Source organism: Myotis yumanensis, unplaced genomic scaffold (assembly GCF_028538775.1).
Source record: "Myotis yumanensis isolate MYYU_CA2020_CCGP unplaced genomic scaffold, mMyoYum1.0.hap1 SCAF_18, whole genome shotgun sequence".
In the NCBI taxonomy this organism is placed as follows: domain Eukaryota; kingdom Metazoa; phylum Chordata; class Mammalia; order Chiroptera; family Vespertilionidae; genus Myotis; species Myotis yumanensis.
In genome coordinates, this window is record NW_027223769.1 from 26808573 (window position 1) to 26835766 (window position 27194).

General features: G+C 42.3%; 2 protein-coding genes across 2 annotated transcripts in view; one reads left to right on the top strand and one right to left on the bottom strand.

The window, feature by feature from the left end:
• The window catches only part of NIP7 (nucleolar pre-rRNA processing protein NIP7), a 56916-nt gene that overhangs the window by 20711 nt on the left and 9011 nt on the right, over positions 1-27194 (bottom strand). The gene's annotated exons all lie outside the window — the stretch shown is intronic.
• Positions 2265-27184, top strand: TERF2 (telomeric repeat binding factor 2). The gene is made up of 10 exons (XM_070398059.1): positions 2265-2649; positions 2759-2854; positions 3512-3642; positions 14085-14171; positions 15227-15373; positions 16599-16705; positions 18139-18531; positions 21691-21776; positions 24404-24447; positions 25054-27184. Exons 1-10 carry the CDS (start codon positions 2286-2288, stop codon positions 25210-25212), a joined length of 1614 nt encoding a protein of 537 aa, XP_070254160.1. The 5' UTR covers positions 2265-2285; the 3' UTR covers positions 25213-27184.

Here is a 27194-nt window from a genome sequence, read left to right on the forward strand (position 1 = left end):
AGATGAAATATAATATAACTAAAACACACGTGGGAAATTCGCCATCAGCAGCCAACAGATCACAGTCATAAAAAAAGAAAAAAAGGAGAGGCTGGGAGCTTCCATCACCAGGGGCCTTGGCCAGCCTGAAAATGGCCCTCCTCAGCCCCTCACCCAGACTGGTCAGGCACCCCAGTGGAGACCCCCCACCCTAAAGGGGATGTGGCCAGCCTGAAAACAGCCATCAGCCCCTCACCCAGGCTGGCCAAACCTCCATGGGGTGAGGGTCCCCACTGGGGGGGGAGGGGGCTTGACCGGCCTGCAAACAGCCATCAGCCCCTCACCCAGGCTGGCCAAACCTCCATGGGGTGAGGGTCCCCACTAGGGGCGGGGGCTTGATCAACCTGCAAACAGCCATCAGCCCCTCACCCAGGCTGGCCAGGCACCCCAGCAGGACCCCCACCCTGATCTGGGACACCCTTCAGGGCAAATCAGCTGGCCCCCACCCGTGCAGCAGGCCTCTATCTTATATAATAAAAGGGTAATATGCAAATTGACCCTAACAGCAGAATGACTGGGAATGACTGGTCACTATGACACACACTGACCACCAGGGGGCAGATGCTCAATGCAGGAGCTGCTCCCTGGTGGTCAGTGTGCTCCCACAGCGGGAGCTCTGCTCAGCCACAAGCCAGGCTGATGGCTGCCAGCACAGCGGTGGTGGCAGGAGCGTCTCCCGCTTCCTCAGCAGCACTAAGGATGTCTGACTGCAGCTTAGGTCTGCTCCCTGCTGGTAAGTGGACATCCCCCAAGGGCTGCCAGGCTGCCAGAGGGATGTGGCCAGCCTGAAAACAGCCATCAGCCCCTCACCCAGGCTGGCCAAACCTCCATGGGGTGAGGGTCCCCACTGGGGGGGGGGAGGCTTGATCAACCTGCAAACAGCCATCAGCCCCTCACCCAGGCTGGCCAGGCACCCCAATCTCCCAGGGAGGGGACCTAAGCCAGCAGGTGGACATCCTCTGAGGGGTCCCAGACTGCAAGAGGGCATAGGCCAGGCTGAGGGACCCCCCTGAGTGCATAAATTTTTGTGCACCGGGCCTCTAGTCCTATATAATAAAACCCTAATATGTAAATCGACTGAACAGCAGAACGACCGGTCACTATGACACACACTGACCACCAGGGGGCAGATGCTTAACACAGGAACTGTCTCCTGGTGGTCAGTACACTTCCACAGGGGCAGTAATGCTCAGCCAGAAGCTTGGCTCACAGGCTGGCAAGTGCAGTGGTGGTGGCAGGAGCCTCCCCGCCTGCCGCAGGGCTAAAGACCCCTTGGGGGATGTCAACCTGCTGGCTTAGGCCCGATCCCCTGAGGGATCCTGGACTGTGACAAGGCACAGGCTGGGCTAAGGGACCCCACCCCAGTGCATGAATGTCGTGCACCGGGCCTCTAGTATAAAATATATAGCATAACCCTTTTTACACACACACACACACACACACACACACACACACATACAATAGATTACAAGATACTAGAAGGCTATAAACCTTAATTTCAACATACTTTTCATGTGGTGACTTAAATGTTAACCTTTTATTTTTTCTAATTGTTCTACAACAATATGTTATTTTTGTAATTTAAAAGTTATGTCTTATATGTTTAGAAGTTTTTGGGGTATTGGCCATATTCCTTTTTTAAAAAATATGTTCTTATTGATTTCAGAGAAAGGAAGGAAGAGGAAGAAAAGGGATAGAAACATCAATGATGAGAGAGAATCATTGGTCTGCAGCCTCCTTCATGCCTCCTCCTCGGGATGGAGCCTGAAACCCGGGCATGGGGGCTGACTGGGAACCCAAACGTGACCTCCTGGTTCATGAGTCCTCCAGGTTCATGGGTCCACGCTCAACCACTGCACACCGGCCGGGACTTATTTTATTTCTTAATTTCAACAGGGTCAACATAGGCTCTTGCTTTGGGTTATTTTTTTAGCGTAGATTTGTTTATAAAGTTTCCTCCATGTTATGATACATCTCACAATTAGTGCTTAATAAGCTGCACGTATTTATTTTTCAATATTTTATAAAAAGACCCGCATCTCTAGTACAGTGTTCCATCATTTCGGAGCAAAATTGACCCTTGACTGCAAACACCCTTTGGGTTGCGCAACTGAACAGCATGGACTTCAAGTCCCGGTAGGCATTGCGGCAGGCGTACCGGAACTACGGGGGCCGAGAGGGGGCCGGGGCCCTACGGTCCTTTCCCACCCAGAAGCCCGCGGGCTGCTCGGAACGCTGTCTGTATCATGGCCGCGGGAGCCGGGACGGGGGGCCCCGCTTCCGGCCCGGACGTTCTGCGTGATCCGGCGGCGTCACAGTCGAGGAAGCGGTCCGGTCGGGAGGGCGGGGAGGGTGCGCGGCGAACGGACGCGATGGCGGGAGGAGGCGGGAGCAGCGAAGGCACCGGGCGGGCGGCAAGCCGGCGGGCGTCCCGCAGCAGCGGGCGGGCTCGGCGGGGGCGGCACGATCCGGGGCTGGGGGGCGCGGGGGAGGCACGGCTGGAGGAGGCGGTGAACCGCTGGGTGCTCAAGTTCTACTTCTACGAGGCGCTGCGGGCCTTTCGAAGTAGCCGGTACGGGGACTTCAGGCAGATCCGGGACATCATGCAGGGTGAGGGCCGGGCCCGGGGAAGGGGAGTGGGGGTGGGGGGCGGTGTGCGGGGCCGGGTGTCGGGGCTGGGGGAGGGGGATCGCCGAACCAACGCTGTCTTTTTTCCCAGCTTTGCTTGTCAGGCCCTTGGGAAAGGAGCACACCGTGTCCCGGCTGCTGCGGGTTATGCAGTGCCTGTCGCGCATCGAAGAAGGGGAAAATTTAGGTATGGCAATGTTTGTGTTCTCCGGGTTTAGAGTTACTCTGTTACCAAATTTACATCCGGGACTGACGGATTCGGGATTGAGGTGCGCTGCGTTCGGATCGGTGGTCGTGTTCCTTCTGGAATGAGCATGCTCTGGGCTCTAGTTTCTGCAGTTGATGAGATTCTCTTGCCTGCTTTTCTGTGGTTTGCGTTTTTCTTTTTATTTCCTCCCACCTGTTTCTTGCTCGCCCCAACTTGGCTGCTGTCTGAAGTGAGTTATGTTAAGATGGCCACATCTTTCCCCCCACATAGAGAGTTTTCACAGTAGAAGCACATTTTTATTTTCTGAATTGAACTTGAAAGCTGTTTAGCAAAACGGTCTACAGTTTCTGGCCGCTTGTATCTGAGGAGGATGTGTGCATCTTGAAATTTGAGCTGCAAATGCATGTGTTAAAAAAATAATTTTTTACTTGTCTTGAAAAGTAAGTCATTTCAAATTAATTGACTTGAATTTGGACCCTTAACATGTTTGTAAGCCTATAGCGAGTTAGTCAGCAATCAGATGCAAATCTTACTATATTTGCATGTTTCCTGTCCATTAATATATGTATTTTTGGACATAACGTTTCTACTCTGGAGAAAATAGCTTTAAAGTGAAAACTGTGCTCTTTGTCCTAGACTGTTCCTTTGATATGGAGGCTGAGCTCACACCCCTGGAATCAGCTATCAATGTGCTGGAGATGATTAAAACGGAATTTACACTGACAGAGGCAGTGGTGGAATCCAGTAGAAAACTGGTCAAGGAGGCTGTAAGGCTCTATTTTTCTTTTTTTCTTTGAACAAAAATCAGAGGTCTTTGAGGATACAATGCTTATCTTTTTGTGTGCGGTGGAGGAAAAACGGTGGAGAGAGAGCAAGTGAGCACACTCAAACATGAACATACAGATAGATATTATCTCTTCAGGCAACCCCTTCTCAGCCCAGACTTGGAAAGAACCATTGATGGTAGGTGCTCAGCTTTTGTGATTTTCGTGTGGCCCTTGCAGGAGGGACCACAGTACGTAGGAAATGGGTTGGCACTGAAGCCTGGAGGTTATTACATACCATTTCAGAGAACTATGGAAGGACTAGAAGTAACTGGTTTGGTCACCCTTATATATAATAAACCAAGGAGAAGAGCTGGGGCCTTGGGAAATGTGGGACTCTGAGCTATTTCATGCAATTGCAGAAAGAGAGGCTTAGGGAACATTCCCCTTGGATAGGCACATTGTGATAATCAGCCAGTTAGAAAGACAGTCATGATGGAAGGCTTGCACAGGTAGTGTTCTTGACAAGAAAAGCTAGTGAAGTGTCTAGGAATTTGGGACTATTGACTCTGTCATGGCTCAGGTAGCTTCAAGTAGTAGAACCTACTTAAAACATGGACGGAGCCTGGCCAGTCTCAGTGGTTGAGCATCAACCCATACACCAGGAGGTCACAGTTCCATTCCAGGTCAGGGCACCTGCCCCTGATGCAGGCTTGATCCCCAGCAGGGGGCATGCCCGAGGCAGCCGATTGATGATTTTCATCATTGATGTTTCTATCGCTCTCTCCTTCTCCCTTCTTCTCTCTGAAATGAATAAAAACATATTTGGGGGAAAAAAACATACCAAAAACATAGAGTGGCCATGGGAACCAGTCAGAAAGAGTTTTTTGTTCTCCAATAACAAAGGCTAGGAATGTGGAAGCAGATTCAGAGGTGGGGACTGAGGAACAACAGCTCAGCATTGCCTTGGTGATGGAAAGTAAGAAAACTGGTAAGAACAAGAAAGAGCACCCCCTAAAAGGATGGAATTGGGTCCGAGGCAGAGGAGGCTGAGATTAAAGCTCTGCTTAGCAATGAAGACTCTGTCCTTTGGTGGTGTGCTGAGTGCTCAGGTACCCTGTTAAAACAACTGTTGTGTGTGTGAGGTTCAGATATTTACTCAGTTAAGGACCTTGGAAAGAGCTACTTTTGCTCTTGCAAAGAAAGCTTAGATAATTCTAGTTGGAAGAATAGAATTTTGGTTTAGGTAAGTGAGGCTTGTGTTGGAGGGAAAATGCCAGAAAAGACATATTAGCAAGGGAAGAGAAATCCATGCTGGCTTTCAGAATAGCTTTCGAATGGAAAGAAACAGCACCAGTTCAGAGTAATTTGTGTAGCTGCTATTACGTAGCTAGCTGAGAAATGCAACTCCTTCTGAACACAAGGACTATAGATTTGTCTTCTCGAAGAAGCTTTGTGTGCTTTCATCTTTCAGCTGTATATTATTTTAAGTTCATAGATCTTTAGTTTAGGAGCTTCGTTAAGGAAAAATCTATTCGTAAAATCTAGTTAACCATTTTCTTATGTTGACTCCTTCTCCTTTCCATTTTCTACCAGGTACAAGATCTCGGTATACTTAACTGTATTACTATTACTGCTGTGTAACAAATTATCCCAAAACGTAGCAACTTAAAACATTAAAGTATTTTCTCCCATTTTCCAAGAGTCAGGAATGTGGTAGTTGTTCAGCCAGGGTATTTCTGGCTGAAGTCTCCCATGAGATTATAGCCAAGCTGACTACTAGGGTTGAAAGATCTGTTTCCATGCTCACTCACACAGTTGTTAGCAGGACTCACTTCCTCCATGGCTGTTGGTTGTAGACTTTAGCTCTTTGCCTCCCATAGGGCTGCTTACATCATGGTAGCTTGCTTTCCCTGGAGCAAGTGATCCAGGAGAACGAGAGCCCAAGACAGAAGCTGCAATCTTTTATAACTTAATCTCAGAAGTAATGTCGTACCATCACTTCAGGCATATGCTATTGGTCACATAGTTCAGACCAACTCTGGATTAGTGTATAGAATGGGACTATGCGTGAGGTAGGGATCATTGGGGGCCATCTTAGAGGCTGGCTATCAAAATTATCTTGATCTAGTTATTACATCCTATGTCACTTGTCTTTTTTTTTTTTTTTTATCAAGTGAGTTATTTTTAAGTTAGATCTTCTCAGCATACAGTCTGGGGATTTCTTAAAGGTCTTCAGGACCCTTTAACGAGTCAAAAACAATTTTCATAACAATGCCAAAAACAATAGTCGATTTTTTTCTGTGCATTGACATTTGCACTGATGGTGCAAAAGCAATGATGGGTAAAATTGCTGGTGCCTTAGCGTGATCAAGGTAGTGGTAAATTGAATTAGTACTCCTTGTATTCATTGCCACATGCTTGCAGTTTTAAAAAGCCAGTTTTAGTTAAGAATGTCTTTGAGGAAGCAGTAAAAATTATTAATTTTATTTAATCTAGACTCTTGAGCAAACATCTTTTCACTATTTTGTGTGACAAAATAAGAATTTTGCCTGAAGTATTTTTGCTGCAAATTTGATGGTTGTCAAACCCCCTGGAGTGATTGAGTTGCAGGCTGACCTGGCTGCCTTTTTGTTGTTGTTAATCCTCGCCTGAGGATATTTTTTCCATTGCTTTTCAGGGAGAGTGGAAGGGAGGGAGAAGGGGAGAAAAAGTAGAGAGAGGGAGAGAAGGAAAGCAGGAGAGAAACATCAATGTGAGACAGACGCATTGACTGGTTGCCTCCCACACATGCCCTGACCAAGAGCAGGAAGTGAACCTGCAACCCAGGTACCAGCCCTTGACTGGGAATCAAACCCAAGGCCCTTCGGTGCATGGGCCAACACTTTAATCATTGAGCTCACTGGCCAGAGCCTACCTGCCTTTTTAATGGAACACCATTTTGACTTGAAGCAGCGGTTCTCAATCTGTGGGTCGCGACCCTTTGGGGATCGAACGACCCTTTCACAGGGGTCGCCTAAGACCATCGGAAAACACATATATAATTACATATTGTTATGTGATTAATCACTATGCTTTAATTATGTTCAATTTGTAACAATGAAATTGGGGGTCACCACAACATGAGGAACTGTATTAGAGTCGTAGCATTAGGAAGGTTGAGAACCACTGACTTGAAGGAACTGACAAACTTTAGGTATTTGGCCATTATTTTCTTGAGAAAGTGAACTTGTCACTTCAAGGAAAACAATTGACAGTATTTGTTACCAATGACAAAATTCAAGCTTTCAAGTGAAAGAGTTTTGGAAAACTTGTATTAATGTGCTTGATAGCTTCCCAATTCTTCAAGACTTTTCTGATAAGATTGATGATGGAATTAACAACTGTGACTTTAAAAATATTTCAAATAAATGGGTCAATATTTGGAAGATCTACATAATTTGATGAACCAATATTTTCCAGATGATCAGTGCATTATATTACAGAATCATTTGTGGGTAAAAGATCCATTTAAAGTATAAGATAGACTAACACATTTTTATGTAACAGATGATGAAAAGTTCACTTGCCAAAGTTTGGTATAGAGTTGAAGAAATATAGCCATAATTCTCTGAAGGGCTATTAAAATATTCCTTCCTTTTCCAACTTCATATCTGTGAGGCCAGATTACTTTTTGTATATATTTCAACCAAAACAACAAAATGAATGCAGAAGCAGAAATGAGAATCCATCTTTCTTCTATTAAATCAGATATTAAGATTTGTAAAAATGTACAATGCCACCCTTCCCATTAAACTTTTGTCTTAGAAAATATAGTAATTGTTCATAAAGATATGTATTTATGTTAACCTGTAATGAATTTGTTTTTTTAATGAATAAATATCTTTAAATTTCCTCAGTTTTATACTTCTAATATGATTATTAATAGATATAACTCACATAAATAAAAGCTCTTTGGGATCCTCATTAACATTTAAGAGTATAAAGGAATCCCAAGACCGAAGAGTTTGGGAACTGCTTCTGTAAGGTAATGCTATTGAGTCCATATTGGTTTTCTCTTCATCACTAAAAGAGACATTCCTCAGTTAATGCTTCTGTCGAAAACAGCAGCGAAGAGCATGTATGGCATGTTTTGGGGAAGCATTTATTTGTTGCTTTTTGCTGTGGCAGCGCTTTCCCTGAACCTTGCTTTGTAAGAGCACTTTGATTTTCTTTTGGTGCTTTACCCCATCTGAGGGCTGGTGGATCAGACAAACTCTCCCAGAAGTTTAATTTTTGAAACGAAAGGCTTTGTCAAGGCTTTGAGCATGCCTGCTTTCCCATAACAGCCTGGATTCTTTCTGAGTTTTCTTCTTTAGCCTTCCTTCTGTGAGTTTGGTTTTCTCTTCCTGTTCATTTTCTAGCTTTCCCCCCCAAACATAAGTCTGTCTCACCTCTATTGAAAATCTGTGCTTGTAATTTCCCTTTTGTTTAAGTTAGCAAGAAACCACTGCTATTGCTTACACCCCAAGAACCTTAACAGACACATAAGAGAAGAAATTACACTTCTGAATATTCTCAAGTGAAAAAGCAATGGTTCATCTCTTTAAAAGGAATCTTCACTGGAAATTAATACTTAGTTTTAAAAGATAAGCTCATAGTACAAACTTTGGAGGCAGACTTTTAGATTTTGAAAGCATTTGCATTTCCTTTCTTGTTCAACAAATTAAATATAACAGGACCTATGTTCCAGTTCTGGAATAGATTAAGCATGCTCTCTTCTGCTTACCTTAATGCTGCAAGTATAAGTCCTGCACAGACTGTGTGGAACAGCTCTCTGAGGACTTAGAAATGTAAATGGTAGTAAGAGATGGGGAAGAACACCAGCATTGGAAAGTCTACCAAACTGGTGATGAGTAGTTTATCATTTTTTTCCTCTCCAGTATCTTCCAGCCTGGACTTGAAGGCTCCTTAAACCTAGAAGTGCACTCCAGGTGTGAACAGAAAGAACTCCAAGGGAGGTTCTCTCTGGTCTGAGGAGCAGGAAAGATCTAAGGGTCAGAGAGGGTGGGAGAAATGCCAGTTTTGTTTTTAACTCCCTTCTCTCCTGCCCCAGCACCTAGGCAGTACTGTAGTGATGGCAGCAGGGCAGGCACCAAAAACTGAAGGCAGAACTCCTTTCCTCTTTAACAGTAGAGGTGTGATCCCCAGAACTTGGAGCAACTTCCGTTGCTTTTTAAAAAGTATATATTTTTATTGATTTCAGAGAGGAAGGGAGAGGGGTAGAGAGAGATAGAAATATCAATGATGAGAGAGAACCATTCATCAGCTGCTTCCTGCACACCCCCTACTGGGGATTGAGCCTGCAACCCAGGCATGTGACCTGACAGGGAATCAAACCAGGACCTCCTGATGCTCAACCACTGAACCACACAGGCTGGATTCCATTGCTTTTTTTACTGTACATCCTGCTGCTGTAGATACAGCCCTGGATACAGATGCAGGTAGTGTGTGGCACAGTGGGGAACTAAAGCCCAGAAATGCAAGGCTGATTCAGTATTTGAAAATAAGTGTAATCCACTCTATTAATCTAAAGAAAAAAACCACACAGTCATTATCAGTTGATGCCAAAAATGTATGTGTCAAAACTCAATATTCGTTCATGATAAAAACACTCAGAAACTAGGAATAAAAAGTAACTTCCACAACCTGATAAAAGGCATCTACAAAAAAACCTACAGCCAACATCATACTTAATGGTGGAGAAGGAATGCTTTGTCCTTAAAATCCAAAACAAGGCAAGGAATCCATTCTCACTACTTCCATTCTACATCATATTAGAACACCTAGCTAGTGCAGTAAATTAAGAAAAGGAAATAAACGGCAACAGACTAGAAAGGAAGGAATAAAATTGTCCCTTTTTGCAGAAGACATCACCCTGTATGCAGGGTGAGGCAAAAGCAGGTTCACAGTGTTCAAATGGAAAATAATACAATAATTAATAATAATACAAAAATAAACTTGCATACTCACCACTGTAAACCTACTTTTGCCCCATTCTGTATAAAAATATATCCCATGGAATATACAAAAAAAGCTATACTAAGTAACTTTAGCAAGATAGCAGGATATAAGATCAACACAAAAATCAATCATATTTCCATTTACTAGCAATAAAGATTTTGAAATCAAATTACCAAAACAGTGCCATTTACAATACAGTAGTCTCCCCCTTATTGTGAGAAATATGTTCCAAGACTCCCAGCAGATGCCTCAATCCTTGGGTAGTATTAAATCTTATGTATACTATGTTTTTCCCTATACATACATACACTAATGGCATCTCTTTGCCATATCCTAATTACCATCATTACTACTTTGTGCTTTGGGGCCATTATTAAGTAAAATAAGGGCTACTTGAACACAAGCATTGTCATACTATGACTGTCAATTTGATAACCAAGACAGCTACTAAATGATTAACAGACAGCATGTACAACATGGATATGCTGGACAAAGGGATGATTCCTGGTCTAGGCAGGATGAAGCAGGACAGCCTGAGATTTCATTATGTTACCTAGAGCAATGGTGCAATTTAAAATTTGTGAATTGTTTATTTCTGGAACTTTCCATTTAATATTTTGGACTGCAGTTGGCCATAGGTAACTGAAACTAATTTTGTATGGAAAATAATACAATATTTAATAATACAAGAATAAACTTGCATACTCACAACTGTAAACCCACTTTTGCCCCATTCTATATAAAAATGGATAATAGGACTACTCATAGCTCCCAAAAGAAAAATACTTAAATATTTAAGTCTAGCAAAATATGTGCAGGATCTGTATGTGGAAAAATACAAAAATGCTGATGAAAGAATTCAAGACCTAATAAATGGAAAAACATACCATGTTCGTGAATTGGAAGACTATAGTATACTAGAGGCCTGGTGCACAAAAATTTGTGCACTCAGAGGAGTTTCTCAGCCCGGCCTGTGCCCTCTTGCAGTCTGGAACCCCTCAGGGGATGTCCACTTGCTGGCTTAGGCCCGCTCCCTGGGGGAACAGGCCTAAGCTGGCAGTCAGACATCCCTCTGGCAGCCCAGGAGCCCTCGGGGGATGTCCACTTGCCAGCGGGGAGCAGGCAACATCCTTAGTGCAGTCGGACATCCTTAGTGCTGCTGAGGAGGCAGGAGAGGCTCCTGCCACCACCACTGTGCTGGCAGCCATCAGCCTGGCTCGTGTCTGAGCAGAGCTCCCCCTGTGGGAGCGCACTGACCATTAGGGGGCAGCTCCTGCATTAAGCGTCTGCCCCCTGGTGGTCAGTGTGTGTCATAGTGACCAGTCATTCTCAGTCATTCTGCTGTTAGGGTCAATTTGTATATTACCCTTTTATTATATAGGATAGTTAAGATGTCATTCTCCAGTTGACGTATAGACTTAATATATAATTCCAATCACATTCTCAGTAGGATTTTCTAGAGATACAGACTGATTATAAAATAAGATATTAGGGCAGAGGAACTAAAACAAAACAGTTTTATAGAAGAACAAAATTGGACTCACTACCCAATTTTAAGAATTATACTCCATGTAGACATGTAGATTCGTGTGGGACAGAAGAGAGAATCCAGAAGTAAACCCACACAAATATGTCTTAAGTAGTTTTTTGACAAAAATGTGAAGGGAACTTAATGATAAAGGGATAATCTTCAACATACGGTATTGAAACAATTAAATGTCCACATGCAAAAAAAGGAACCTTGACCTAAAACTCAGCCTATACAAAAATTCATTCAAAATGGATCGTAATCTAAATGTAAAGTGTAAAGCTATAAAACTTTCAGAAGAAAACATGAAAGAAAATTTTCATGTCCTAGATATGACACTAAAAGAGGAAAAATTGCTAAACTGAACTTCATCAAAATTTAAAACTGAGAAAAATACTGTTGAGAAAGAAGACAAGCTATAGACTGGATATAAAATTTGCACATTTTGCCCTGACCAGTTTGGCCCCGTGGATAGAGCATCGGCCTGCGGACTCAAGAGTCCCAGGTTCGATTCCGGTCAAGGGCATGTACCTTGGTTGCGGGTACATCCCTAATAGGGAGTGTGCAGGAGGCAGCTGATCGTTGTTTCTCTGTCATCGATGTTTTTCTCTATCCCTCTCCCTTCCTCTGTGTAAAAAATCAATAAAATATATTTAAAAAAAATAAAATTTGCACATTTTATATCTGATAAAGGACTTTTATCCAAAATATATAAAGAACTCTAGAATTGTGCATCTAAAACTTGTATAATTTTGTTAACCAGAATTACCCCAATTCAATAAAAAGGAAAAATATATAAAGAACTCTCAAAAAAAAAAGAAACAACTCTTTTAATAATGGGCAGAAGACCACCAAAGAGAATAAACGATGGCAAGTAAGTACATGAAAAGATGCTCAACATCAGTCAATAGGGAGATACAAAGTAAAGCCACAATGAATACCAGGACATACCTATTGGAGAGGCTAAACTTTAAAAACTAACACTAAGAAGTGCTAGTGAAGATGTGGAGCAACTGGAACTCTCATGTTGCTGATGAGAATGCAAAATGGTATAATCACTCGGGAAAACAGTTTGGCCACTTATGAAGTGAAACATACATTTTCCATATGACCCAGCAATTCCACTCTTGGGTATTTACCGTAGAGAAATGAAGTTCTGTTCCTACCAAAACCTGTACATGAATGTTTTAGCATCTCTATTCATAATCACCAAAAATTGCAGACAACCCAAATGTCCTTCGGAAGGGGAATGGATAAACAAAACTGTAGTAGACCCATACAAGGGGATATACTGTTCAGCAATAAAAAGAATTATTGATAATGCAACAACATAGATGGATTGCAAAGGCATCGTACTGAGGGAAGTAAGCTAGTCTCAAGGCTATGTCCTTTAAAAAAGATAAGCGCTAAGTACTGTATAAATCCATTATGACATTCTTGAGGGGTCCAAACAGTGAAAAGATTAGGGATGTGGGACGGAGTGACTACAGAGAGGCAGCACAAGGGAGGTTTTTGTATCCTTAAGAGAGTCAATACTTGTGTTAAAACTCAACAGTCCACCAAAAATTAATTTATGCCAGGCAAATAAAATTTAAAAGCAACAGCACCTGACTTATAAAAAAGTAAAATATTTGTATTCAAGAAAGTATAGTTTTAGTATTGTTTTTCTGCAAAAAAATTGTAAAAGTGAATGTGGTCATCTGATTAAATCAGTGGTTCTCCACCTTCTGGCCCTTTAAATACAGTTCCTCATGTTGTGACCCAACCATAAAATTATTTTTGTTGCTACTTCATAACTGAAATGTTGCTACTGTTATGAATCGTAATGTAAATATCTGATATGCAGGATGGTCTTAGGTGACCCCTGTGAAAGGGTCATTTGACCGCCAAAGGGGTCTCGACCCACAGGTTGAGAACCCCTGGATTAAATGGAAGGACTTTGTACCTTCCCTGGGCAGCAAGAATTTAGGTGTATGCATTCAGGAGCATTTGACTAGTTTGCCCTGTAGGGCTGTGCTCAGCATGTTGGCAGAATGACCGGAGATTAGTACTTCATGGATTTCTTGCTATTCCTCCTACTCTTGTCTGTTTCTCCTTAAATTCTTCCCTGTGAAGATTGAAAATATCTACCTATGAACCAATTTTCCTTCCTTTTGTATGTGAGGTATGTCTAATACCTCTCTTGGGACAGGATCTAAGGGAGCTACTTTATCCTGTTAGGTAATTCCAAGTGCTCCCAGTTTTCCCCTGGCCTTTCTAATTAAAAAAAAAAAAAAAAGTGCGCATGTTTTTAAAATATCCTTTTTAATTTTCAATTTATGGTTAATTTCCCTCTACTATAGTCTCTTGGGTTTTCTTGTGTGTGTTTTTTACCAAAGGACTCTTCTTTTCCTCTGGTTGTTGAGACCTCATCCTAACTGAAACTTTGTCCTCTTTTGTGGCTGCTGTGGAAGAGCTGGGTTTGTCTGTCTCAGTAATTCCCTGCACATTTTAACTCGAATAATGTATCCTACCCTCTCTCCCTCCATTACATCAAAGCTTTAGCATCTAAAAAGAACAAAACCAATTGTTCTGGGGACCTGGAATGACTCGAGTCCATTTTGCCTTTCTGTACGAGGCCCTATTCAAATTGGGTAAATGGTCTGTAATCTAGGGGATCAGATTTTGCTGTAATAGGCATCTTTTTAAAAAATTGAATGTAATGCTGAAAATCTATACCCTATACACTGAAAGAGCTTGCAGTTGTTCATAATGCTTGAACAATAATTGTTAGTTTTTAAGTACGGGAATTTGAAAGAATGAAAAAGTTCTCGGGTATGTAAGACTCAGTTTCACTTTTTAGTAAAGCTTTGTGACATTTAATATTCTCATACTTATCACAACAGTTAAAAAAAGGTTTTTCCCCCTTTTGCAGGCTGTCATTATTTGTATTAAAAATAAAGAATTTGAAAAGGCTTCAAAAATTTTGAAAAAACATATGTCCAAGGACCCCACAACTCAGGTAAATATAATATTTTGCTTCTAAGACTTAAATACATTTCATTGTTTTTTTGTGGGAAAACAGGGAAAGAGTTCTTTGTTAGGGATGTTATGTAAATATTCAGCACCTTTAGCATGTTGTCTTTTATATCGAGGATATTTTACTGTTAGATTGGCTTTTAAATTTTTATTTTTTATTACACAAATTTACATAAGTCATTTACTTGCCCATTTCTGTCTGGTTTGTGACAGAACTTTAAGTGATCAGCACCAGGTATCAAATTATCAAGTTTTGTATCACTTCTAACTTTACTTAATGCTGCCTCAATGCTGATCCTGTAGACCTGAGAATTTGCCTTTGTAAGGTTGTAACTCCTCTATTTTCTGGTGCCAAAAACTCTGTTGATATCCTCTTCTTGGTTTTTCCCCCCTTTATTTTTCCTTAAAATTTTAATTTTTGAAAAGGTAACATGTACATAACACAAAATTCAAGAAGTACAACCAAAGAGCTTGCTGAAACTCTCTTATCAGCCATCTCATTACTCTCTCTTCAGAGGCCACCAGTATTTTCTGCTTTTATCTTTTCAGAGATATTCTGCATATATGCAAGCAAATAAGTGTGCATGTGTCTGTATATGGATATTTGTATACACACATATCCATTCTTCCTGTTCTTATATACATATGTGAGCATATTCTACACACTAATTTGAGTATTCTTGTAAATTGCTTCTTTGACTTACTCTATCTTAGAGATCATGCTATATTAGCAGATAAAGAATTTCTTTATCCTTTTTGTATTTTGGGTTTCTTTTTTAAGTTTAATAATCTGTAAGTAAATGTATAAAGGCACTTTAGATCCTAAGTTCTTCATCATTATTTATACTGCATAGTAACCCATTGTGGCTGATCCATCATTTATTGACCCATCCTTTGTGGTGGGCTCCCATTCCTTTCTGTGTACCAGTGATTTTCAATGAGAATGTTGTGAAATTTCTGACAGTGTTGTCTCAACTCATCATTGAATTTTTACTAGAGTTCTCCTTTTCATGTTGCCAATATTGGTCCTTTGTATAGAAACTGAGAAATGATCTCCTGAACATCATCCGTGAAAAGAACTTGGCCCACCCTGTTATCCAGAACTTTTCCTATGAGACCTTCCAACAGAAGATGCTGCGCTTCCTGGAGAGTCACCTGGATGATGCAGAACCCTACCTCCTCATGGTGGGCCTTGGCCTTCTCTTCGTATAACCATGATATGGCCTTGAGGATGTGCAGGCAGTTAGAAAAGGACAACTCTTGTTAGAAGTGAAAAAATAAACGTGTGGAAAAGACTTTGAATTATATCCACTATCTTAATTAATTAAATGCCGTAAATATACAGAAGCAGAGATCCTGACAGAGGCAAATGAAACAAAGATTGTCTCTCTTACCTCCCATTTTTACCTCCTCAACATGTCATTAATCTGTGTGGTTGCTACAGGAGAAAATTCATCTTACAATCGATGGTGGTTCCCAGAGGAGATGAAGTCTGAGTTAAATTGGGAGGAAGAGTGGTTTATTAGATGTGGTATGATGGGGTTGTTAACAGGAAGAAGGCATAATTGGAGAAAAGGTGTGATTAGAAGTATAAGGCAAAGGAGGCCAAATGAAGACATTCTTTAATTGGATCAAAGAGATAAGCATAAAGAAGGGAAACAGTGAGGCTCAGCACAGTTTGTAGAAGAAGTAGAGCCCAGTCTCTCCTAGTTTTCTTAAACTAGGATTTTGAGAGTGTTGAAAATATAGCTCGTAACTGTAGGTGTGCAAGCCTTATATGAGGATAGTGTCAATGATCCTAGCAGTCATTTGGTAAATTGCAAATTATTTGTAAAGCAGATTGTTTGGAATAATCCAGGAGCAAGTGTCAGGATACTTGGGCCTGGCCTAGGATCCTTTCCTTTGTGTTCCAGCTAACTGGAAAGTACCTGCCACTTTCTTTGCGAGGATAGAGCTCGCAGCTCATAAGACATCACTTGTCATTTGGCAAATTTGAGATTTGGCAAATCTCAAATTATTTATAAAGCAGACCATTTGGAATAATCCAGGAGCAAGTGTCAGGATATTAGGAACACTTCTTAGAGTGTTCAGACTTGTGAATCAGATTCCCAAGAAGAGGAATGTGAAGTAAAACCACATAATTAAAGAATTTTTTCAATTCTTTGAAAAAGCAGTACTCAAACTGAGTTCTCCTTCAGCATAGAAACTATGAGCCATTGTTTGAAAAAGAAAAGGAAGAAATTTGAGATCATTCTTGTAAGTTCTCTTGCTTTTTATGTCCTCTAGTTTATGCCTAGATTGGGTTTGTAGGTGAACATGTTTGCATATTGAGTATGGTCATGGTTAAAGAAGCAGAGAATTAATGAAATTCTGTGGCTTCCTCTTCCTGATGACATCCTTCCTTTCCCAGATGGCCAAAAAGGCTTTGAAATCTGAGTCTTCTGCCTCAGCTACAGTGAAGGAAGATAAACAGCCAGCACCAGAGCCTGTGGAAAAGCCACCCAGAGAACCTCCGAGGTGAGAGATGCCCTTCTAACTTGTTACTGGGTTGCTCATACAAGGCAGTGTGGAGGTTCAGAGCACACCTGGGAAAATGAGAGTACTGGAGACTGGATGTCAGATCCCTGACAGAAATTCCTGACTGGCTATCCCTCAAAAGTTCCGTCCTCCTGTTTCTCTTTGCCTCGCCCATATTTACTCAGCACTTCCTTGTTGATATCTGATCTGTTAATAGAGTGTTCAGACTGTGAATCAGATTCCCAAGACCAGTTGTGAAAGCAGGGGGCTCACAAATTTAGATGCCTTTGGGGGCCTGGTGGGAAATGTAAAGGAATGAAGTGGGTCTAGGGTAATTGAGAGCATGGACAGTGAACCAGGAGGGCATGCTTTTCAGCCTGTGTGATCGTTGCTGTCCAAGGATGCCCAAGCTTCAGTTCAAATTTTTGTGTGAGACATAACAATTTTTTTATTTTTTTTTTAGCTTTCTCAATTTTTGAATGTTGGTAGTTATCCAGTTTTTAAAAAACACTTGCGTAGGTTAGGCAAAGACACCTGCCAGCTGGGTTTGGCCTACAGGCTGCCAGTTGGCCCACTCCTAACAGTCTTTACTTAAAGCACACGAGCTATTCCAAACGACAGATGAACTTCTCTTGAAAAGGCAGTTTCTTGTTGTTCCAAAACTGTGTGGCACGCTTCTTACTCTGAGAATTCTCAAGGTCCCATTCACAAGTGTATTGTAGGAGAAAATGGGCAGAATGGAGACCAGTCTTTCACTTCTGCCACACGAGGGTCGGACTGGGACAGCTGGAAGGAGAGTTTAGACTTCAAAGTGAAATTGCTGGATTATCAGTAGGTTGTCCAGATGGACTTATATTTGTCAGACACTGTGTAAAGTTCTTACATAATGGAAAACACTGCTGTAGTCCATACAGACAAACAGGTTCGATCACACACAAGTTACAGAGGTCTCTGGAGTATCCGTGGCCCTAGTTCCTTTAAGGTTCTCTGATTTGGAGTTTAAAATCCATAGTTTAACTTAAATAGAAGCTTTTGTAAAGTAAGGTTATATCAAGCAATCTCTCTGTGTATGTGTGTGTGTGTTTTGTGTTTTTTTTTTATTAAAAGTCTTCAATTTGAGGAGTCCTCTGCTAATATGAGCATCAACAGTGGTGAAACTGCCCTGGCCAGTTTGGCTCCATGGTTATAGAGTGTGGACTAAAGGGTCTCAGGTTTAGTTCCTGGTCAAGGGCACATACCCTGGTTTCAGGTAGTAGGGTTGTGTGCAGAAGGCAGCCAATCAATGAGTCTTTCTCCTATCGATGTTTCTCTCTTATCACCCCCCTCCTCCCTCCCTTCTACTCTCTCTAGAAATCAATGAAGAAAAAATACCCTTAGGTAAGATTATTTTAAAAAGTGGTGAAACTGATCTTAGTATGTTGCCTTATTTGTAGGCAGCTACGGAATACTCCAACCACCTTTGGAATTATGACTCTGAAAGCAGCTTTCAAGACTCTGTGCGGTTCACAAGATTCTGAGGCGATCTTCTCAAAACTGGACCAGAAAGATCTGGTATTTCCTACTAAAGCATCCCTGTCATCGCCGGCCCTCAAAAACAAGAGACCGAGAAAAGATGAAAACGAAGGTTCAGCTCCTGCTGAGGGAGAGAGTGGCTCTGAACTGCAGCCCAAGAACAAGCGTATGACAATTAGCAGATTGGTTTTGGAGGAGGATAGTCAGAGTACTGAGCTGAGCCCCAGCCTCAACTCCTCTCAGGAAATCATTCCAGCGTCACCATCCACGCCTGCCGTTCTCAACCAACCCCTTCCCAGGGAGAAGAATCCCAAGTATGAAGACCTTCTTTGTAGGAGTTTGGGGGCTGGTTGGTGGTCCTGGTTGGGCCTGGTATTGCTTCTGTGAATGAAGTAACTTGCATCTAAGCTGTTCACCACCAAGGCTTGCTCAGACTGCTAGAATGTGACTCGGGAGTGGGGAGAGACAACATAGCCATCCGTGCCAGTTCTGAAGCCCCACACGGGGGCTTCCAGGCATTGCACGAGGGCATGAGGATGAAAGGGTGTCGGAGCCTCCTGCTCATTGCTGCTTCCATTTTTAGCAGACTGCTGAGTACCTTGACTGCTAACTAGAGATTTATGAGTATTTACAGATTTGCACCTTCTATGAGCTTTTGAGACTTGGCAAATTCAGTAAATATTTACTAACCTCTCACATTGTGCTAGGTTCTGTGGAGCAGTGGTTAGAATGCTTTCATTTTGCTCCCCTATCATGACCCCTGACCTCTCAAGTTTTGTTACCCTTCGAGTCCTCTCGTGGATCCTTCCTCCAGGCACACTGGTCTGCTTGCTCTCTCTGGAACACGCTGTTTTGTTTCTATTACTGTATTCTTGCTCCCTGTCATTCCTCATGATTGGACTATCATCCCTCCATCACTGCTTCTCAGAATCCCATCCGTCCTTTAAAGGGAAGAGAAGCACTTTTTGTGGGCCAAGTACATTTATGTATTATATTACTGAATCTCTACAATCCTCAGTTACCGATTATTAGCCCCATTTTATAAATGAGGAAGGTTCAGAAAAGTTGCTAACTGGCCTTAAGTCATTAATCCAGGTCAGTCTAGAGTCTAGACTCAAGGGCCCATGGCCTGTACACTGCACATCAGCCGCCTCTTAAAAATTCTGCCTCCTCCATGAACCTCCTCTGGTCACCCTGCTGTAGGTGACCTTGATGGTCTCCCCAGGCCATTGCCATCTGTACTACTGCTCTTTGTTGTAGTTTTTTGGGGACCTGTGCTCTGGCAGCATGTGCTAGGTGTCCTGCGGGGCTGTGGCATCTGATAGGTGAGTCATACTCAGGCACTAAGCTGCACTATATGCACCAATACCAGCATTTGGAAGTGAGTGAGTCACGGCTGGGCAAGTAGATGCAGCTCAACACACTTCTTTTCGTTCTAGACGTGATCTCATTGACTTCTTACAGTGATCTCGTGAGGTGTAGATATTGCCCCATGAACAGATGAGAAAACTGGAAAGAGTGCCTGACCACAATAGTTTTATTAATGGGAGGATTTGTGAAGGTTTCAGACATAACCACCTCATGTGCCAACGGTATGATATGAAAGCAGAGGTTGGCACATTACAGTCCCTGAGCCCAATCTGCCTGCTGTTTTTTTTAAAGGATTATTAGAATACAGCCACATCTATCATTTATGTATTGTCTGGCTGAGTTGTCTAAGGCTACTTTTGATGCTACATTGAGTTGAGTAGTTGCAACAAAGACATTAAGGCCTGCAAAGCCGAAGATCCTATCTGGCCCCTTACAAAAAAGGGATCCCTGTCCACGGAAGAAGAGCTGAGCCTGCTCAGCAGGGTTGGTGGAGCAAACCTTGCAGAGGAGCAAATGTTGAGCTGGCCTTGAAAGATGACCTCTTACTCAAGAGGCCATCAAGCATATTGGGGACCTGGGGATTCTAGGCAGCAGGAACCCCTTGCATAAAGGCATGAGAATACCTGGTATGTTCCCAAAAATGTCAGATAGTCTGTATGGCAAGGGAATACAATGCACATGGAGGAAGAAAGTAGAAAAGTCTGGATAGGTAAATGGACCAGAACTTGAATTCCTATTGTATTCTATCAGGTGGAGGTTCTCAAACTGGGCTTCATATCACAATTACCTATGGAATGTTTAAAAAATACATATTCCCAGGCACCCTACTCCTGAATTAGAAGGGGCTGGGGTATGCTCTGTAATCTGCTTTTCTAACTATGTCCAAATAATTCTAACCCCACTAATCTGAAGGTTTCATGAGATACCAGTGAGGGTTCGGAAGAGGTACCGAGGGAAAGGAGAGTGGCTAGACACTGCTGCCAGGCGAGCGAGCAGTTAGCGCCTGAAGGAGCTGGGCCAGTGGAAGAGAGGAAGGCAGGATTAAGGTTTATCATGTGGAAAGCAGGGCCATGACTTACTAGGTTTTTATATCCCCCCCTGGCACTTGGTGTTTATTAACCAAATAAAAATAATTACTGGTTTTTGCAATTTAAGGGATCACACGCAAAACTTATATATAAGTCCAGCAAAAGGTTAACATTTTAGGTTTTGTGGAGTCTGTGTGTGTGTGTGTGTGTGTGTGTGTGTGTGTGGTGTATTTTTGTTTTGTTCCCTTACAATGCTTTGAAAATATAAAATCCATTCTTAGTTCAAGGGCTGTTCAAAATCCAGGAGCCACAAGCTATCCTGACTTTCCCGGGAGCACACAGCCACTAATAGGATGAAAATCCAGATCTCGGCCCCTTCCACAACATGAGAAATTATCAAGTACCAAACCATTTGTACACGTAATAAATGCCAAGTTGAGAATAGGTGCAGGGGGTTACCACTGAACTGCAAAGACTATCTGCAGAAAGAGTGAACAGCTACTCAGGTGAATGACAGACCCAGAGGTGAAAATTTTATCCTAGCACTAGGATAAGTAGATAGAAAACTTAAGCTGTCTGACTTTTATTTACAAATAGTAATTAACAGCTAATATCCTGAGAAGGAAAAATATCTTTTACTTTGTCTCAAATTAGTTATTCTCAGAAATAACATTTTGGGGGATATGATCCAATTAAAAAACAAAGGAAAGTTAATAGTCAATTAGGTAATTCCATAGAAAAACTCATGGAACTCAGGAATTTTTTTCAAACTTATGCATTTATTAAGCAAACTGCTTTCATTACTCATTTGTAAGATAACCAGACAGCCTTAAAAATATGTATTTTGAGGGGGGTGGTGATGTATGTAGTGCTCTCTGAGGAGTGGTTCTACAGCCTGATGATGACACGGAGATACCAGGCCAGGTTAGGATTTAGGAGTTGTATGTAGGTGAATCTCGAATGTGGTCACAGCAGAGCAAGGAGAAATGTAAGACTGCAAGTGAGCCAAGGACAGAATATGAATGACCCAGGATTGAGTATTTTACACCTTGTCTCTCATTGATCTCTCCGCAGATTACCCAAAGGCAAGTGGAACAGTTCTAATGGGGTTGAAGAAAAAGAGACTTGGGTGGAAGAGGACGAACTGTTTGATGTTCAGGGTAAGCTAGGAGATTCTCCTTGGTTTCTCCTTGACACCTGCAAGTGTAAGATGCATGTTACTGTCACATCAGTGTTTCAGAAACTGCTTGTCTCCCAACTAGAAAATTTCAGTAAGTTCCTCATTGTGTCTCAGGAGTCAATTATATGTCCTTTCCCATTAAATAATGGAGATTGTCAAAGCAGAACTTTGTATTTAATGAAAGTTCCTGGTTTTGTTTTAATAAATCCTATCTTTAATTGTAATTGATGTTCTCCCTAAGTCTTTTAATTAGAAAAGGTAGAAGTGGTCATTCCCTGCATTTTTGTTTAGGTACAAAATCTCTTACCAGTTTCTACATGTTTTCTAAGATAAGAAACTTTGCTTTTCAATAATTATTATTGAACTTCCTAGCATTTGCATTAGAATCTCTCCCACCACATATTTCATATGCTAATGGAAATATCTAAGAGCTAAACCTGAATTTTGGAGATTCTAAGCACTTTTATAACGCACCACCAACCAATCCATTGCCACTTCCTAGGTTTTGTCTTTTAAAAGTAGCTTCAGTAGCCCTAACCGGTTTGGCTTGGTAGATAGAGCGGACTCAAGGGTCCCGGGTTTGATTCTGGTCAGGGGCATGTACCTTGGTTGCGGGCACATCCCCAATGGGGAGTGTGCAGGAGGCAGCTGATCGATCTTTCTCTCTCGTCGATGTTTCTAACTCTCTGTCCCTCTCACCTCCTCTCTGTAAAAAAGTCACTTAAAAAAAAAAAGTAGCTTCAGTAGCAAAAACATAGTTGGCAAGATCAAGATCACAGGGAAAATGGGGGAAGTAACAAAATGATTAACAATGGCATTAAATAGTTAAGAACAACAGAATATAAAAGTTCTAGGAAACACTTCCAATGCAGTCCAGATGTGTGTCAGCTTTAGAAATATGCTTCCACTATAGTATGAAATACTTCATAATTTAAAAATAAATAATCTGCTCTGAGCCACCTTCCTCCATTGTTTAGGAAACACTGCTGGGACTGTGGCATCTGCTGAGACATCTAGCAAGTTTCATGTTCATGCAACTTTGCCTTTTCTTGCAGCTTTTTCACTAGCTCTCATTGCCTTGAAATGGCATGTCTTTTAGACTTGTACGAGAGGCCTGGTGCACAGATTTGTGCACATTGAAAAGAAATTAATTAGAAGGTGGCTGGCAGGGCAGGGTGGACATGCCCTGCAGCCAACCTCCCTTGGTCCCTCCCCAGCTGGCCACACCTGGGCGGGTGCCGGGGCTCGAAGGGCTTCTGCGGAGTGAGCGGGGGTCGCTCCAGCAGGTGGGATCCCTCGGCCTGGCCTGCGGGGATCGGGCTGAAACCAGCAGTCCCAACATCCCCCAAGGGGTCCCAGAGTGCAAAAGGGCACTCTACAAAGTTGAGTGCCCTTAGCAGCTCCTGCGTTTAGCGTCTGCCCCCTGGTGGTCAGTGCGCATCATACCTACCAGCCAGTCAGCCAGTCACTTAGCCTGTAGATTAGAGGCCCAGTGTCCGAAATTCATGCATGAGTGTGGTCTCTAGGCCTGTCTGACGATCGAAGCACAAGCGTCTGGCATGGAAGGGCAGGTCCCAGCTGACCTCTGGGCCCTGGGCAGTACCAGGGCCCCCAGGTGTCCCCTCTGCCAGAGTCATCAGGCCCCCATCCGGCTCCCTCAGTGTCTGGGAGCTGGGTTGCGGCCCCGCCCCCAGCCGCTGGTCGCTGTCTGTGGGGCGATAGGGCCCCGCTTGCACCACCTTGGCCTGGCGCTGCCTGCCCACCTGCTCTGCGGTCCCGCTCTCGTCAGGGCCCATCAGGGCCGGCAGCACCTCCACAGCCACCTGCTGCCAGCACCGTGCGGCGCCGCCCCCTGGTGGTCAGCGCACGTCATAGCGAGTGGTTGAGCGGAAAATTTGCATATTAGGCTTTTATTATATAGGATTTTTTTTTTTTAAAGAGACAGTGGAAGGGAGGGGGAGAGACAGAGAGAGAAACATCTTGATGTGAGAGAGACATTGATTGCATCCCACACATGCCCCAATCAGGGTCAGGGATCAAGCCTGCAACTGAGTGAGGTATGTGCCCTTGACCGGAATGGAACTGGGACCCTTCAGTCTGCAGACCGATGCTCTATCCACTGGGCCAAACCAGCTAGGGCATTACCCTGTTCTTCTGTTTAAGGAATTAAATCTAAACTTATATAAAATGATCAGGGATTTTAAAATTCTGACATGAAACAGTAAAAGTTATTTCAAAACAGTGATTAGCAAGGGGTTATAAAGCAGAAATCATGTATGTATAAGATGTATATTAGGGTTTTAAATACCACACTCAGTAATTTTAGAAAATGTTAGTTTTATTAAAGAGCCCCAAATCCATCATTAACCAACATTTATTAATGCCTTTTTGTATTGTATTTGCTGTGTACAGATTTTCATGGGCTGAAATGATTGGTATCTTGCAAACAAAGGACAAAACCAAATTCTCCTTTGGTGATATCCTTTCTTTTCTCAAAGTTTGTGAAATCTGAATCAAGCTTTCCCAGTAGGGACATTCCATGTCTTTTTCTGGTGTTTGTGCAGAGAAAGTTAACTCTGAAATGAATCTACTTTTAATGTTTTGCAGCTGCACCAGATGAAGAGAGTACAAGCAGTGTAACAAAAAAGCAGGTAATTTAAAATTCTCTTTTCTGATCTTTTCTGGTTGTGTGGGTAGAACAGAGGTAAAATAAGTACCCACATCTCACAGATAGACTACCCATGCACCTGGCAAAAAATCCTTTGCGTTTTTCTGATGATCCAAACTAAGTTAAATACAGCAGATCCTCAAGTAATGTCCTTTCGATCAATGTTTTGTTATAATGTTGATGAGATGCTGTACTTGTCTTGTTTCTATTAATTAGCCTAGGATAAAATTGGTTTTGTTAATATGTCCTCTCACTTAAAGTTGCCTTAAGTGAGGGCTTACTGTAGTTATTCTCTGGAAGAAAAATCTAGTTGGACAGCAACCTGACACATGTTCCTGATCATGAACAACACACAAGTTTGACGCTTGAATGCACAAGTGATTATTAATTGAAGTGAAATGGCAGGACATTGAAAATTTTAAATATCTGAATCCAGTGTTAACTTATTGTCTGTATCAGGTTTTAAAAATATAAAACTTTTTTGGGGGTTCATATTCTCCTAGGTTTCTTGAGTTTACCTCTTCACTGTATGGAGATGTAAATAAGTGGAGAGCCAGGTTATGATAAATCTTTTTGTTTTCTTTTACAGAAGTGGACTGTAGAGGAGAGCGAGTGGATCAAGGCTGGAGTGCAGAAATTTGGGGAAGGAAACTGGGCTGCCATTTCTAAAAATTACCCATTTATTAACCGAACAGCTGTGATGATTAAGGATCGCTGGCGGACCATGAAAAGACTTGGCATGAACTGAAACAGCTTTCATTTCCACAGAATTCACAGGAGCATGGTTCCTAATAATAGCCCCGATAGTCTGCTTTCTTTCAGAAGTTGGGCTGGGATGAAAATTTTGGGCATCCTCCTCTGATGTGGGGGAGGTCCCAGTTCCACTTCATCGCTGTTGGAGATCATGGAGCTGCAAGCCAAGTATATCCCATGTTCTTGGCAGAGACGACAGGCAGACAGCTTGTACAGTGCCAGAATATCATTAGTATTTCCCTTCTTCAGTGGTTTGCTTGAATTCCAATCCCTGGTAATCAGTAGGACCTTCTCCTAGGAAATGGTGGAGTCTTTTAGGAACACTTATGACTCCAGGACCTGTAAAACCAGCAACGTGAGCATTATTTGGAGTGAACTTGTTCCAGGTAAAGCTTTGGCCTTTTGGTGCAAATGCAAAGGAACTTCGTCTGTCAGAGCCCACAATGATGAGAGAATAGTCCTGGTGGAATCAGGGTCCCTTTAAAAACTGTTTTAGCCTGTTGTGACATCAACACCTAGACCTAGTCTTGGCATTTGCTCCTAATATTTGCTGGGCTACGTAGGCAGGTTTAACCTCCACTTCTCATGTGGTGGAACCCGTGTGTTTTTTTGGTGATTGTAGATACGCTTAGCCCCTTGCCCCATTCTCTCTTCTCAATTCTCTTCCTTATGCTGGACTTTTAAAGCTTAAAAAACAAAAACAAAAAACAACCCAATCCTGATTGAATATAAAAGCCTAATCCCATTCTTTGTGAAAATGGTTGCTTCCACCTGATTCCCTAATTGTGCTATGTTAGTGTCTTGCACTGGAATTCAACATTTCCTTCTTTTGTACTGTGTTGTGCTTGCTGTCTTTCTTGGACATCCTTAAAGACTGTCTTTTTAGCAAAAAGAAAATTCAGTAAAGTGTTTTCTGTAATCATTTTTTAAAATTTGAGAACTAATTATTGTCCATAACTTGTAGCCTTCTTCATTAAAGTCTTGCTTCTCTCAAATATAAGTGGCTGTTTAATTGCAGCTCAACATGAATGAACACGTGGAGGTGGCAAAATGTTAATTATACAAGTTCTGCTGAACCATGTTGACTGTTAAAAAGCGGTGTCAAACTGTACTGGATATTGTCATCTTTGGAAGCCACCTGGAACCCTTTTTCTCTTTGGAGTGAAAGATGTAAAGAAATGCTAAAGTTTCAAATTCATCCTGTAGTTACAAGTTGGAAGCTTTGTACAGCTTTATTACCTGTTAACTGCATGTTTGGGGGTTTGGTACTACTGTTTTTTCCGTCAATGAACCCCAAATGAAACGACAGTGAGAACTTGATCTCCTCTCAATACAGCCGCCTCCTCTTGATCTGGTGGCAGCTAGTGTGGTCTCCCTCTAAACTGGATTCGGATCCAGAAGCTTTTCTCCCCTCAACTCACCTCAGTAAGATGGCGTGCTCTGGGTAGAAGAGTGACACTGCGATGATTTAGGGAAGCAAAATATCCTAATCAGCATTTCTCAAATGTGAAAAATGGACAGGTCCATGAACATTTTTTAAAACATCGCTTCAGTGTTATTATAATGTTAATGAAGTGTGTACAAACAAAATACAGACTTTGGCTTCTAGAGAACTAGAAAACTTACCATGTACTGTTGACTGTTTCGCTGAGTCTAAGTCACTGCTCATGTCATGAGTAGTGTAAAAACTGGCAGCGGGGAACTTGGGTGGGGTGCCTGTGCCACTGTGTGCTGAGAAATGATCCTGGTCTCTCCCACCTCCACCTCAGCAAGAAGAGTGCTGTGACATTCGCTCTCCTCCAGAACTGAACACGATTATGAAGTCTGTTCTTTGCTTATTCCCTTGTGATAGTTCAGGTATTACACTTGGAGTCAATGTGATGAATCTGAAGCAAGACTTGCTTAGAAGCTGTTAATGCTGTTTTGTTTTTTAAGATTATGGCTGAAATAAAAACATTTAGACATTGGCACGACTCA

Excerpts from the sequence above, each read along its gene's own strand:
- TERF2 (XM_070398059.1), top strand. The coding sequence starts at position 2,286 with ATGGCCGCGGGAGCCGGGACGGGGGGCCCCGCTTCCGGCCCGGACGTT. Across the intron at positions 15,374-16,598 it reads CAGAACCCTACCTCCTCATG|ATGGCCAAAAAGGCTTTGAA; the intron begins GTGGGCCTTGGC and ends TTCCTTTCCCAG. Across the intron at positions 21,777-24,403 it reads CGAACTGTTTGATGTTCAGG|CTGCACCAGATGAAGAGAGT; the intron begins GTAAGCTAGGAG and ends AATGTTTTGCAG.